General features: G+C 38.4%; 1 protein-coding gene across 9 annotated transcripts in view; it reads right to left on the bottom strand.

The window, feature by feature from the left end:
- Window positions 1-13,528, bottom strand: part of dnmt3ab (DNA (cytosine-5-)-methyltransferase 3 alpha b) — a 54,192-nt gene that overhangs the window by 4,500 nt on the left and 36,164 nt on the right. For 7 of the 9 annotated variants that reach the window (XM_042742640.1, XM_042742642.1, XM_042742643.1 and 4 more), the window contains 11 exons: window positions 11,145-11,252; window positions 10,870-11,026; window positions 9,109-9,258; window positions 7,574-7,618; window positions 7,394-7,473; window positions 4,890-5,002; window positions 4,611-4,794; window positions 2,840-2,924; window positions 1,175-1,320; window positions 747-837; window positions 40-188 (listed from right to left, as the gene is read on the bottom strand). In XM_042742640.1, the coding sequence (XP_042598574.1) occupies window positions 40-188; window positions 747-837; window positions 1,175-1,320; window positions 2,840-2,924; window positions 4,611-4,794; window positions 4,890-5,002; window positions 7,394-7,473; window positions 7,574-7,618; window positions 9,109-9,258; window positions 10,870-11,026; window positions 11,145-11,252 (1,308 nt within the window). The remainder of the gene's footprint in view (window positions 1-39; window positions 189-746; window positions 838-1,174; window positions 1,321-2,839; window positions 2,925-4,610; window positions 4,795-4,889; window positions 5,003-7,393; window positions 7,474-7,573; window positions 7,619-9,108; window positions 9,259-10,869; window positions 11,027-11,144; window positions 11,253-13,528) is intronic. The other 2 variants (XM_042742641.1, XM_042742644.1) reach the window with 1 other exon arrangement.

Consider the following 13,528-nt stretch of genomic DNA (forward strand, 5'->3'; position numbering starts at 1 on the left):
AGACAAATTCAGCACAGCTTGATCATCATGTTCAAACACCTCTAAAAAGCGAGAGATGTCCCTCTTGTCGCTGACACCCATGGCCACCACATTCTCAAAGAGCCAGAAGAACGGCCTGTTATCTCCCTCTTTAGGTCGGGCCTCATGTAAGAGCCGGTAAAACTCGAAGAAGAGTCGACCCGTGCCCTCTGAAAGACAAAAAGCAAGATTGGAAAACATTACGAACACTCAATATGACAATTATCGTAGAAATGTACAAATATACGAGCTGTGTTATAAATACAATTGAGATATACAGTACACTACCATTCAAAAGTTTGGGGGCGGTAATATTTTGAAAAAAGGATGCATTTATTTGATAATACTGTAAAATATAATTACCTAAAGTATTACTATTATAATTTAAAGGAGCTGTTTTCTATTTTAATATAGGTTAAAATGTCATTTATTCCTGTAATGGCAAAACTGAATTTTCAGCAGACATTACTTCAGTTTCACATTCTAATACGCTGGTTTGGTGCTCAAGAAACATTTCTTAATCTTATTGTTATCAATGTTGAAAACAGTTGTGATGCTTAATATTTTTGTGGAAACCACGATCCATTTTTCAGGATTCGTTGATGAGTAATTTTTGAATTATTAATATTTTGTAGCCTTATGGACCCAAAACTTTTAAATGGCATTCGAAAGTGTAAACACTAATACTAAAGACTAAGGCTAGAACACACAGCTGAATAAACTCCTACCGTAGAGACCTTTTCTTGCAGGATTCACTATGGACAAGTCATTGCACGGACTTCCACCGATGACAAGATCAAAAGGACCCCATTCCTGAATCTGTGGATGATACAGAAGAACAGATTTGACAAAGGAAAAAAAACAACAATAGAAAGATTGATCAATATGAAATATTGTGGACGTAATCAAGTAGGAACCTACGTATATGGTACCAAAAATACCATTCATTGAAAAACAAATGAGAGAATTGTTAGGCTGACAGTTTTAACCTGAAGAGCCCTATTACCACTACTCTCAAAAGTTATTGTTAAAGGTCAAAAGTTATTAAGATTTTAGTTTTCGGGCAGTTATATAAGAGCTGTACTTGCCAAGTTACCAAGATGGCCACCAAATATGCAGACTTCAACGGTAAACTGAGGTGAAGGAGGATACTCACGTTTTTACGGGTGACGTTTCTCACATCACCCACGTACATGATGCGTCCCTGGTGCCGAACGATGCCCACAGTGATGGAGTCCTCGCACACTTCTGAGGCCACGTAACGCTCCACCTGGATACCCAGCTCCTTCAGAACCAGCAGCCCTGGCATAATCACAAACACCGTAACAATCTACAACCAAGTTGTTTGTTTTATTTTTGATAATTATTGCACTGTTTTATTGAAGTACGCAAGTATTAGAGATCGGTCACATGGCATTTACAGCCTTGGCTCAAAACAACCCGCTGTAGAACTGAGCAGTGCACCATTAACAACGATGGCGGATTTCAAATCACATTCTTCGAGGTGGTCGTATGCAAGCCAAAAAAAAAAAAAAAAAAACGGGAACGCTAACAGATACTTTTCTTCAATTATAATAGATGTCCTTGTTTCCAACACACCAATGATGCCCAAAAATCCTGTTGAAATCAGAAGCTCGCTAAGGATTAGTTAACTCCTGAATCAAGATTTCCTGAGAATTTACTCACCTCCATGTCATCGAAGATGTTCATGTCTTTCTTTCTTCATTTGAAAAGAAATTAAAGTTTTTAAGGAAAACATTCCAGGATTTTCTTCATATAGTGGACAGTGGGTTGAAGGTCCACATTGCAGTTTTAATGCAGCTTCAAAGGGCTCTACACAATCCTAGCCAAGGAATAAGGGTCTTATATAGCAAAATGATTGGTCATTTTCTAAAAAGAAATACAAATTGATATACTTTTTTTTATACTTGCACTAGCTCTGCGATGTGCGTCTACAACTTTACACATGACGTAATCGAGTTGGAAAAGTCATGTGTCATTAGTTCTTCGTCTGTGTACTAAGGGTAGGGTAGGGCGAAAAAATCATCCGACATCTATTTTTTACCTTTTTTTGTAAAGGGCATCTGACTTTCTTTGCACGTTCTCTTTGTAAACACTGGGTCGGTACTTCAGCCTACGACACGCGTGACCTTTCCAACGTGATTATGAAATGCGAGAAGCAGAGCTAGTGCGAGATAAGCATCTGTGGTTAAAAAGTATATCATTTTTATTTTTTTTTTAGAAAATGACCAATTGTTTCGCTAGATAAGACCTTCATTCCTTGGCTGGGATCATGTTGAGACCTTTGAAACTGCATTTTGGACCTTCAACCCCTTAATGCCCATTGAATCCCACTATATACAGAAAAATCCTGGAATGTTTTCCTCAAAAACCTTAATTTCTTTTCGACTGAAGAAAGAAAAAATCCTGATTGTGTACATTCCTATTGAAACGACTGGATTTCATATGTGACTGCAACTTAGCAGCCAGTTTCTTGATGGATTTAAAGGGATATTATAGTGAAATTTTCACTATAACATATTAACATAGTATTTAACATAGTAACATAGTATTTAGTGACCAGATAAAGCATCGACTTGTCCACCAAATATGCATATGTCACATAATAATCAGGCATTAATGATGAACACGGACCGTCTAGAGGGTCAAAACTGTAAAATCACACATTTTACAGCAGTGTCGACGAGCGGCCAGTATAACAGTTAAGCTAAGTGCACTTTAAAAGCCAGGATGAGTGTAACGTGATCAGCACTATTTTCTGCTGAGAGGATGAAAGGAAGGGCGGACATTCTTCACTAACCTGTTGCGATCCCATCAAAAAGTGACAGGACACGAATGGGTTTTCTGTTCTCCGCCAAAACCGGAGGGTAGAGCCTTGGTGGTTCCTGAAAGAGAAGAAAGGAGGAGTAAAAAAGGAGGGTGGACGAGAGACAGACAAGCCGAACAGAGAGAGAGAGGCCTTTAAAGCACAGTGCTCTGGTAATGAAAGAGCACCTGTCTGTACATACTGTCTGTAACTAACAAAGAGGCCTTTACGTTAAACCAGTCAAGTAACAAGGGGTTATTGTTGAGCGCCTGTACAATAAACGCACTGTCACCGGCCAGTTTCATTAACCATTTTCTTGTGATTAAGTGTGGCTGCTTATCTGTGGTCTTTGTTAAACTTCTAAGTATTCAATAACGCTAACAACAGCAGACGCTCGCTAACCTGTACTGTAATCCATTTAAAGAGGGGAGTTTGTAAGCTAAAACTCTATGATGTTAAGATGTGTACTCAGTGCACAAAGCACTGTGACTGTAACACTCTCTGGCTGCTCTTCAACACAATGGCTGTTAGCCAAGCTGCTCTTTCACATGGTCTGGAAAGCAAATGTTTCAGGAGTTATATAATTACATAATAAAACTCTCAAACCATTCACATTTATACTGTAAACCACACCAGTTTTGATTAAAATGCTCACAGCTGCTCAAACAATGCAGTATTTATGACTTTGAAATGGAAATAAGAAAACAAAATACATGTTTATTCGGGTTGGTAATCTTTAGACATATCGCGGCGCTTCAAATGGTTTCACAATGTGATTCCAAAATGATTTCTAATTAACCCTATGGATTCCAAAACTTTTAATCAACACATTTTCATGATTTTTTTCCCATTACTTTCCATTTCAGTCAATCCTGATTACTGGATATAACTTTTTTTAAAGTTGCACTCAAAAAGAGTAATTTATTGCCACTGTCATTTCTAGAGCTGAATATGAACAGACAAAATCTATATTTACTTCATATTTCCATGACTTTCCCAGGAAATTGAACATTTCCTGATATTGCCAGACTCTCCGTGATAATTCTGACTGTTGTTCACTCAGACTGGCTTCAGAATGTCCCACAGGAAGGAAGTGAAGATTTCAACAGTGTATTTTAGACTAAAGTGCTTATGAAGCTGTCAAAATCTATTGTACAGTACGGTTCGAAAATTTGGGTCTGTACATTTGTTTTTGTTTTTAGGAAACTAATACGTCTATTCAGCAATAATGCATTAAATTAATCAAAAGTGACATTGAAGACATCTATTATGTTATAAAAGATTTCTAGACACCAAATCAACATTTTAGAATGATTTCTGATGACTGGAGTAATGATGCTAAAAATCCAGCTTTGCCTTTAGAGGAATAAATCACATTTCAACATACATTAAGATAGAAAACAGTTATTTTAAAATGTAATCCCATTTTACAATATTACAGTTTTTCATGTCTTTTTAAGTAAACACAGCTTTGGTGAGCGCAAGAGACTTCTATTAAAAACACACAATACATTTTATTAACCCAAAACTTTTTAATGCTTATGTATATTATTCATACTCAATCAAGTGTGACATTGGAAAATTACTTTTTTAGTCTTTCAAGAATCATTCAGTTGCACATTATGTGATTAAAATGATGTCGATTCAAGGCTAATGCTTAACACAGTGAACCGGAGAGCTTGTCTGATAATATGATGGAGAGTAACAGTTGCTAAGGTAGGACTGGTCAGTGATAATTTTAAGGTTGGGTTTTGTTGCTACTCACAAAGTCCTGGTCGTGATTGTTGGCAAAGAAGTGCTGCAGTCTGCAAGGCCAATCCGCTCGGCGCTCCAGCAGGCCGTACTGAGCCTTCGGCCCACACATATAACAGTTCCACGGATCTTCTTTAATTGCTGCCTGTGCCGCGCCGGGCCCCACTAACAGATCCACACACTCCACACAGAAACACCTGCAGGAGAACAAAGATATAATGGAGGAATCAATGCAGGATTGAGGTAGAAAATGGAAGTAATATCATAGCTCACTGCCAAGAGTCTGTCTCACCTGCAACAGTTATTGTTTCCGCACATGAGCACTTCTCTCCCTCCACAGCAGATAGTACAATAGGACTGGTAGCCATCATCATCGTATTGATACGCACATTCTAGGAAGCAGTTCTATAAAAGGACAAACACTTCAAATATGAATTCATTCGTATCAAGGAATACTGGGCATATGTGGTTGACAAATGAAAAACACTTGCCATTACAAAACCGTTCAAGAATAGAGGAGCAAGTTTGGTGGTAGTTTAGTATTTATATTTGATTGTGTTTCATTTTTTTAAACATATATACAGTATATTAGCAAGCAGGGTAATGCCAATCCATTAAAATTTTTAATCTAATTTAATCAAACGATTAATCGCGATTAATCGCATCCAGAATAAAAGTTTTTTTTTTTTTTTACATGATATATGCATGTGTATTGTGTAATATTTATTATGTATATATAAATACACACACATGCATGTATAAATTTAAGAAAAATATGTTACGTTTATATATTAAATATATTTTTATATGATATAAATTATATGAATATAAATATATACATGTAAATATTTGCAAAATATATGCTTGATGTGTGTGTATTTATATATGCATAATAAGTATACACAATATGCACACATACATTGTGTAAACAAAAACGTTTATTTTGGATGCGATTAATCTCGATTAATCGTTTGACAGCACTATTAATTTCAAAATTAAATGCTATGGATGGAGCAATATAACAATTCTGTCCTGTATTAAAATGATGAACGTTAAATGGTTGATATTAAAAACTATTCACTGAATAAATAAAACAAATAAACTGTTTCATCACGTCAATTTAATTAAACCGTTTTCACCGCAGGAACTTTTTCCAAGGAACTTTGGGCCAGTACTCATTGTGTTTCCACCGCAGGAACCAGGATATAAACAAAGTTCCAGGTAAAAATGTGCCCCTCAGAAAGTCCCTGCTGGCGAGGTAATACTTTTCGGTATTCGGGGGCGGGACTTGGGCGCTAAACATGCTGACTGGTTGAGTTCCCGCAGCATTGTGATTTCAACCACCATATTTTTTTAAAATATTACTATTACTGTGTAATGAAATGTAGATTAAAAAGTATTTCAGGTGAAAATGTAGTTGTTTAAAACTCAAATCTGCGGTCTATTTATGAAAACAGCACCTATTTAAAAATGTGCTTCGCCCTATTCGGAGACATGAGCCCCATGTGATCACCGGGCGCTCAGTGCTCATGTTTCCCGACGAGAGCAGCCTCAACTCGGCTAGTCCTTCTGACATTTGCTGCTGGCTCTGATGTCTCTGTAGTGGTTAAACATAAGATATAATTTGTTTTGGGTAAATCTAACAGGTAATCTTTGGTCTTTATTCTATTAATCTATTAATATGTTAAAATGAAAACGAAAAGAGGCAGTGGTGTTTGATATTTCGCCTTTTTGTAAATACAGTGAGGAAAATTGCAGTAGCCAAGGTGAGCTGACTGACGTTATCAAGTACGCAGCTGTTTGCAGAATTACCGGACTTGCATCGTCCCCCAATTTCCGAAGTCTGAACTACCTACGATGCAAGTCCGAAATTTGCGTACTTGGTATTGAGAAACGCGCGCAGACCTACGTCACCAGACTATTTGCCTAATCTTCTTGGTGCATTAGACCGGGATGGAAACGCAGACAGCAACAGGTCTGGGGGAAAAAAAAGTTCCTGGGACAAATTGTTCCAGGTAATTTCAGTGGAAAAGCAGCTTAAGTAATCACAACATTATAATGTACAATATGAGAAATAAAAATAAATAAAAAATTTAAGTCCACAATTATTGTTTTTAAGCATACAATATACAATAAAACGTGCTAATGTTAGCGATGGAATTATTGTAAAAATAATTAAAAATATCACTTGATATTCTTCCAATATACTTAGCATCACTAATGATATTCTTCCAATATACTTAGCATCCCTACTTAATGCAACATAACTAACACCAAAAAACTTTTTAACTTTGACAGCAAGATATGTAGAATATATATATAAATATAAACATTAGAATTATAAATACTCAAACTCTAACATAACCAAAACCCAAAACCAACATCTCCTCTGCCTCGGCTATGGCTCTAGGGTTGTTGTGATAGGGCCCACAAACCCTAAGTGGCTGAGCATAAAAAAAAAGACGTATGCAGCGGGACTCTCTCGTTATACTAGCTAACTTTAGGCTGAGGCTAACTTTAGCATAACTTACAGCCAACATCTTTTTGATTGACTTTTTTTAAATGAATGTTTTGCAATGCAATTGATCATGTCACTTACAGCCAACATCTTTTTGATTGACTTTTTTTAAATGAATGTTTTGCAATGCAATTGATCATGTCCAGCTTACAGTATGTAACATTTGTTTTATAAATCACAGACAAAAAAATCTGCAAAGTAATGTGAATGTACATGATAAAATTACAATCAGGCAAACAAAGCAGCCCTCAAGGAAGTAGGAATTTCCTGGCTTTTACCTTACAGCTTTGGCACATTCCTCCAATGAAGAGTGGGTGCTCCAGGGAAACATTAAGGCTGCCACAGGAGATGCAGATGTCTGGAAGTGTTCAACGTGAGAGAGAGATTTTAGCAGAGGCTCTAAAACTGACAGACAGCCAGTTATGAAACACATCTCGATCTGTATGTGTAATACATACCTTCAATGTTTCTACATTTCTGACGAACTTCGTATACAAGCCTCTCTGAAAAACAACAGAAAAATAAACATTTCAAAACTGGAAAACCTCCCAGTGTTTCACACATTTGGCCTAATACAACTTGACATCTTGTTGAATGGAAATTTCATTGGTTTGCATTTACATCACCTCGATAATTAAATTATTTAATAGTCAAAACACTGCCATAGCAGAGCATGCCATATTTTTTATTACCTGATATAAGGCTGCTAATTGTAGTGGTACTACATATTAAATATATTACATATCAGAAATAATTGATGATGGACAGCTGAATAATTGAAAATCTTCAGTGCTGAGCTGGATTAAAAATTAATGCAAGGTTTGGAGTCAATTATTCCAGTTGCCACATTGACATTTGTTAATCTAAAGACATACTAGTTCATCATACTAGTTGACATTAGTTCAAAAGTGTCACCAAAGCAGTTATTAGATTTGCTTCTTTGTTTTGCAGTGGTATAGTGAAACATTAAATTAAAATAAATTGATCTAAATTTTCAATTTCAATTTGCATAATGCCTTTTACAAAAATACACATTGTACCAAAGCAGCAACAGTGCTGTAGTAAAGAAAAAAAAAGAATACACTACCATTTACAGATTTCGATTTTTTAAAGAAATTAATACTTTTAAAAGTCATTTATAATCTTACAAAAAAAAATTCTTTCTATTTATCAAAGAATCCTGGAAAAAAATTATAACGGTTTCCACAAAAACATTAAGCAGCACAACTGATGTTTCTTGAGCATATTAGAATGATTTCTAAATGGCTTCTGAAAATTCAGCTTTACAATCACAGAAATAAATTAATTATTAAATATATTTAAAAAGAAAACAGCTCATTTAAATCGTAACAATATTACTCTTTTTGAACAGTACAAACTTTTGAATGGTAGTGTATGTTATATTATGTATACTCTAATTTAAATATTTTTAATGAGATTTTTATTGCACCACTTTTTAATTGTTTTTATTAAATATTAAGCAGGTGTTATTATAACTACGGTGAAATATAAAGCCAAAACTGTTGCAAGTGAAGTGAAACTCTTGGCTCTACATGTAACCCACAAAGGAGATGGTGCAAGACTGCTCCAGTTTTCCTCTGTTTGAGTGTTTAATAAAGCTCCCTGCTGATTTAACAGCTCGTCTCTTTATTACTACTGTAATGTTTTCCTGCCCTAAAACATGGGAAGTAATTTTGAAATCTTTAGCATGTATTATAAAAAAAAACAACAACTGAAAAACATGTAGGTGAAAGTGCCATTTTAAAGCTACTGTATGTTTGAACATGTGCCACAATTCAATACAAAACAAGTTTTTTTTAACTTGTAGGATTAGACGAGACCCTTGTCATAGTTCCAGACACAACCTCTTGTGTTTACTCTGCCGGCTGAGTAGATGAGAGCACTAATCCAGATTTAGCATGTGCGGGTGTGTGTTTACGAGCGAGGAAGTCTTTGAACTCGCTGACCTGGTTCAGTGAGAGTATCCGCTCACCTCGAGTCCGCTCGTCAATGATGTCTTTGACCTTGGGTTTCTCTGTGGCTGTGCTCTTGCGGGGCTTTTTTGCTGGTGGGGGCGTGTAGGCCGCCGCCTCTGGCTCCACCCACATCTCTGGATACCCTTCCTTGTAGGGGTTACGCTCCTCTAAAAAAGGCACAATGGTACGTATAGCTATTGGTTAATGGATAATGTGGTGTGTCTACGTAAACGTCCGGCGGCCAGGATCATTCTGATTTAACCAGTAACAGAGCTTAATTCCTGGCAGGCTGGCATGTGTACAAGCTTAATAGATAAATATCTAGTAAGCATTTACAAGAGATCTTAAAAGACAAAAATTCTCTAAAATCTCTGAACCGAGGAACTGTCCATCCGAAATTTCAGCGGTTTGCACATTTCTGGTTAACAACAACAAAAAACTGAATTTGAAAGTTTCTCTTAAAGTTAGCATGCACTCACTAGCATGGAGAAACATGGAAATAATTGAAAGAAATTACATAAAAAATGAAACGCGAAATTTTGAAGAATCTGCATGCATATCTTTTCCATACAATGACAGTTCATTAAAAGAAAAGGATAATTAACATGGTCCTTATGACGTGTTCGCTATATTCCAAATCGTCTTGAGCCACATGGGCTTTGTGGGAAAACCAGACAGAAATTGAATTCATTAATCACTGAAACCTTGCCCTCCAATGAGCTGTCGACACAAGAATTGTGGAGATTGTGGAGATGTTAACAAATCAGCTCAGTTTGTGAACCCTATCACTTGGTTCATGGAGGAGAACTTGAACTAAAATTAACAAATCATTCACTGATCCAGTTCTAACGTTCAACTCACCTGAATCAGTGATTCGGTCACAGTGGCTTTTAGGTTAACAGCTCACTATAGGGGACATTATAATGCTTCAATTTTATTCTGATTCTCACACAAATCTGTATAATGAGGATACATCACATGCATCATATGGACCACTTTTATGGTGCTTTTTGTGTTTGTTTGTTTGTTTGTTTTTGTTTTTTGTTTGTGATTTTTGGAGCTTAAAGAAATAGTTCACCCAAAAATGTCATATTCTGTCCTTAATTACTCACCCTCTTGTTGTTCCAAACCCGTACGCCCTTTGTTCATCTCAGGAACACAAATTAAGATATTTTTATGAAATCCGAGAGCTTTCTGACCCTCCATAGTTAGCAACTGTAATACTACCTTCAAGGCCCAGAGAGGTATTAAGAAAGAGTATTAATGAAAGAGTAATTAAAAGGATACTCCATCCCAAAATGAAAATTTTGTCATTATTCACTTACCCCCATGTCGTTCCAAACCCGTAAAAGCTTCGTCTTCGGAACACAACTGAAGATATTTTGGATAAAAACAGGGAGGCTTGAGACTGTCCCATAGACTGCCAAATAAATAACAGTGTCAAGCTTTTACGAAGCTTTTGCGGGTTTGGAACGACATGGGGGTAAGTGATTAATGACACAATTTTCATTTTGGGATGGAGTAACCCTTTAATGACAGAATTTTCATTTCTGGGTGAACTAACCCTTTAACAAATTAAAATCATTCTAACCACGTAAGTTTGCGTTCCACTGAAAAAGAAACAAAAGTCTCTGTTTGTGTTCAACTAAAAAAGTAGCAGCACATGAAATTGAGTAAATGACAGAATTTAATTTCTGGGTGAACTATGCCTTCCAACAAGCTTGACATTTTCCTTAGCCAAGCAAGAAGATATCAATATGAAACAACAGCAGTCTTACCTTCAGGCGGCTCTAGACCTTTAGGTCCTGTGGGTTGAAATCCTGTCATGGCCCATTCAATCATCTGTTTGTTTTGCATGTCTACTGACTTAGAAGTGTCAGTGTCGTCACTCTCTGGGCATGTGAGGAAGGTTTTGCCTGCTCTAGTGCTGGCTACCTGCAAAGCACACCATTCAAACATTGTCTTTAGAGAGATTTTTGCTTGGAATATAACAAGAAACTAGAGAAGATCTGATTTGTTCAATCCTTGATTTGTACCACAAACAAATTCCTACCTGTAGCACTTCAAAGATGGCTTTCTTGTACATTGGTTGTTTATTGTATGTTGGCTGGTGAAAGGCGTTGTGGAAGGAACTTAAAGGCAACAGTTTCTCAACACAGACCTACCGGGAAAAAAATTAAACTAAATACTTAGAGGGATTTTCCGGGTTACAATACAACCTCTATTGATGACAATGGCAGCATGATGTTGAGTACCAGAGAAAATTATGACTTGTCCCTTACTGTCAACAAATTCTGTCACAAAAGCTTAAAGGACAGTTCGCCAAAAAAAATTACATTTTGTCATGTTATTACGATGTTCCAAACTTGTATGAATTTCTTTCTTCTGCTGAATACAAAAGAAGACATTTTCTATCAAACAGCTGCTTGTAGCCATTGACTTCCAAAGTATTTTTTTCCTACTATGGAATTTAATGGCTACCAGCAACTTTTTGGATACCAATATTCTTTAAAATATCTTCCTTTGTGTTGAACAGAAGAAGGAAACTCATACAGGTTTGAAACAACCTGAAGGTAAGTAAATGATGACAGAATTTTCATGTTTGGTTGAACTACTGTGCAGCTGATGGCGGCGCGGCCACACGCAGCGGCTTCTCTCTGTCCCGACAGAACGGTGTTTTCGTGTTTTTTTTGTCTTGTGAGTCGCAGTGTTTTTGCACGTTGTCGTCACGTCTACCTGTCTGTAAGCGCAAAATACAGTCGCGAGTTTCTGCTCGATGTCGGCAGAACCGCATTTTTTTACAGTTAAACTCCGCGCAAGCGGAACAGCTGCGGGATCTCTGATCTGCTACGGAGGCCTTCACCATCATCGACCCCCACTACTGCATCTCGCCCGCAGCGGAGGCGCCACAAGCGGCGTGAGAGGAAGCAGAAGAGGGGGAAGCGCGGAGGTATCCGGGCTAGGCTAACGGCTAACCCACACAAGCCATCTGTCCCCACCATCGTACTGGCTAACGTACGCTCGTTGGACAATAAACTGGACTACATTCGTTTACTACGCTCAACTCAGAGGACTGTAAGAGACTGTTGTGTTTTTGTGTTTCACGGAAACATGGCTCAGCAACAGCGTTCCAGATGGCGCTATTCAGCTCGACCAGCTGACGTGCTATCGAGCGGACAGAGCTCTCGTCGCGGCGAGGAAAAACCCGCGGCGGCGGGCTTTGTGTTTACATCAATGACGCGTGGGTGCCGCGCGATACTGTTGTGATCAGCAAACACACTGCTCAACCCTGGTGGAGTTTATGATTATTAAGTGCCGGCCGTTCTATCTGCCGAGGGAATATACTGCTATACTGCTCATTTCAGTGTACATTCCCCCATTCAACATCACCAGCAACAGGAACGACGCACTTAATGAACTGTACCAACACATCAGTGAGCAGCAGACAGCACACCCGGATGCTTTTCTCATCATAGCTGGGGATTTTCAACCATGCTGACCTTAAGAGTGTGTTTCCAAAAATACACCAGCACATCAACTTTCCAACACGAGGTAATAACATTTTGGACTTTGTTTACACCACACAGAGAGGAGCTTACAAAGCCCTCCCCCTCCCCCACCTCGGAGCCTCAGATCACATCACTGTTATGCTAATGCCTGCATACAGACCACTCATTAAAGTCGCCAAACCAGTTTACAAACAGATTAAAGTGTGGCCAGAAGGATCATCAGAGATTCTTCAGGACTGCTTCAACACAACTGACTGGGACATGTTTAAAACAGGCTGCCACATGCAATAACACCACTGACCTCCAGGAGTACTCAGAGACTGTTACTGCCTACATCAATAAGTGTATTGATGATGTAACGATCACAAAAACTATCACTGTCCGGGCCAACCAGAAGCCATGGATGACGGGGGAGGTCTACAGACTCCTGAAGACACGGAATGCTGCCTTCAGAGCTGGAGATGAGGTGGGCCTGAGAACAGCTAGGGCCAACCTGTCCCGCGGCATCAGAGAGGCTAAGAGACAGCACTCCAGGAGGATAGCTCACCAATTCAGCGACAGCAGAGACACTAGGAGCCTGTGGCAGGGAATACAGACCATTACGGACTACAAGCCCCCACCACGGACCTGTGACAACAACATCTCTCTGCTGAACGAGCTGAACACCTTCTTCGCTCGCTTTGAGCAACAAAAACAGCACCACTGCACAGAAGACTCCACCTCCTCCCGGCGACCAGGTGATGACTCTGACCCCCTGACAGTGTGAGGAGATCCTTCAGCAGGATCAATGCCCGCAAAGCTCCGGGTCCTGACAACATCCCTGGGCGTGTACTGAAAGACTGTGCAGCAGAACTCACTGATGTCTTCACAGACATTTTTAACATCTCACTGAGTCAGGCTGTTATTCCCACATGCTTTAAAACTACCA

Source organism: Cyprinus carpio, chromosome B17 (genome assembly GCF_018340385.1).
Source record: "Cyprinus carpio isolate SPL01 chromosome B17, ASM1834038v1, whole genome shotgun sequence".
NCBI lineage: Eukaryota > Metazoa > Chordata > Actinopteri > Cypriniformes > Cyprinidae > Cyprinus > Cyprinus carpio.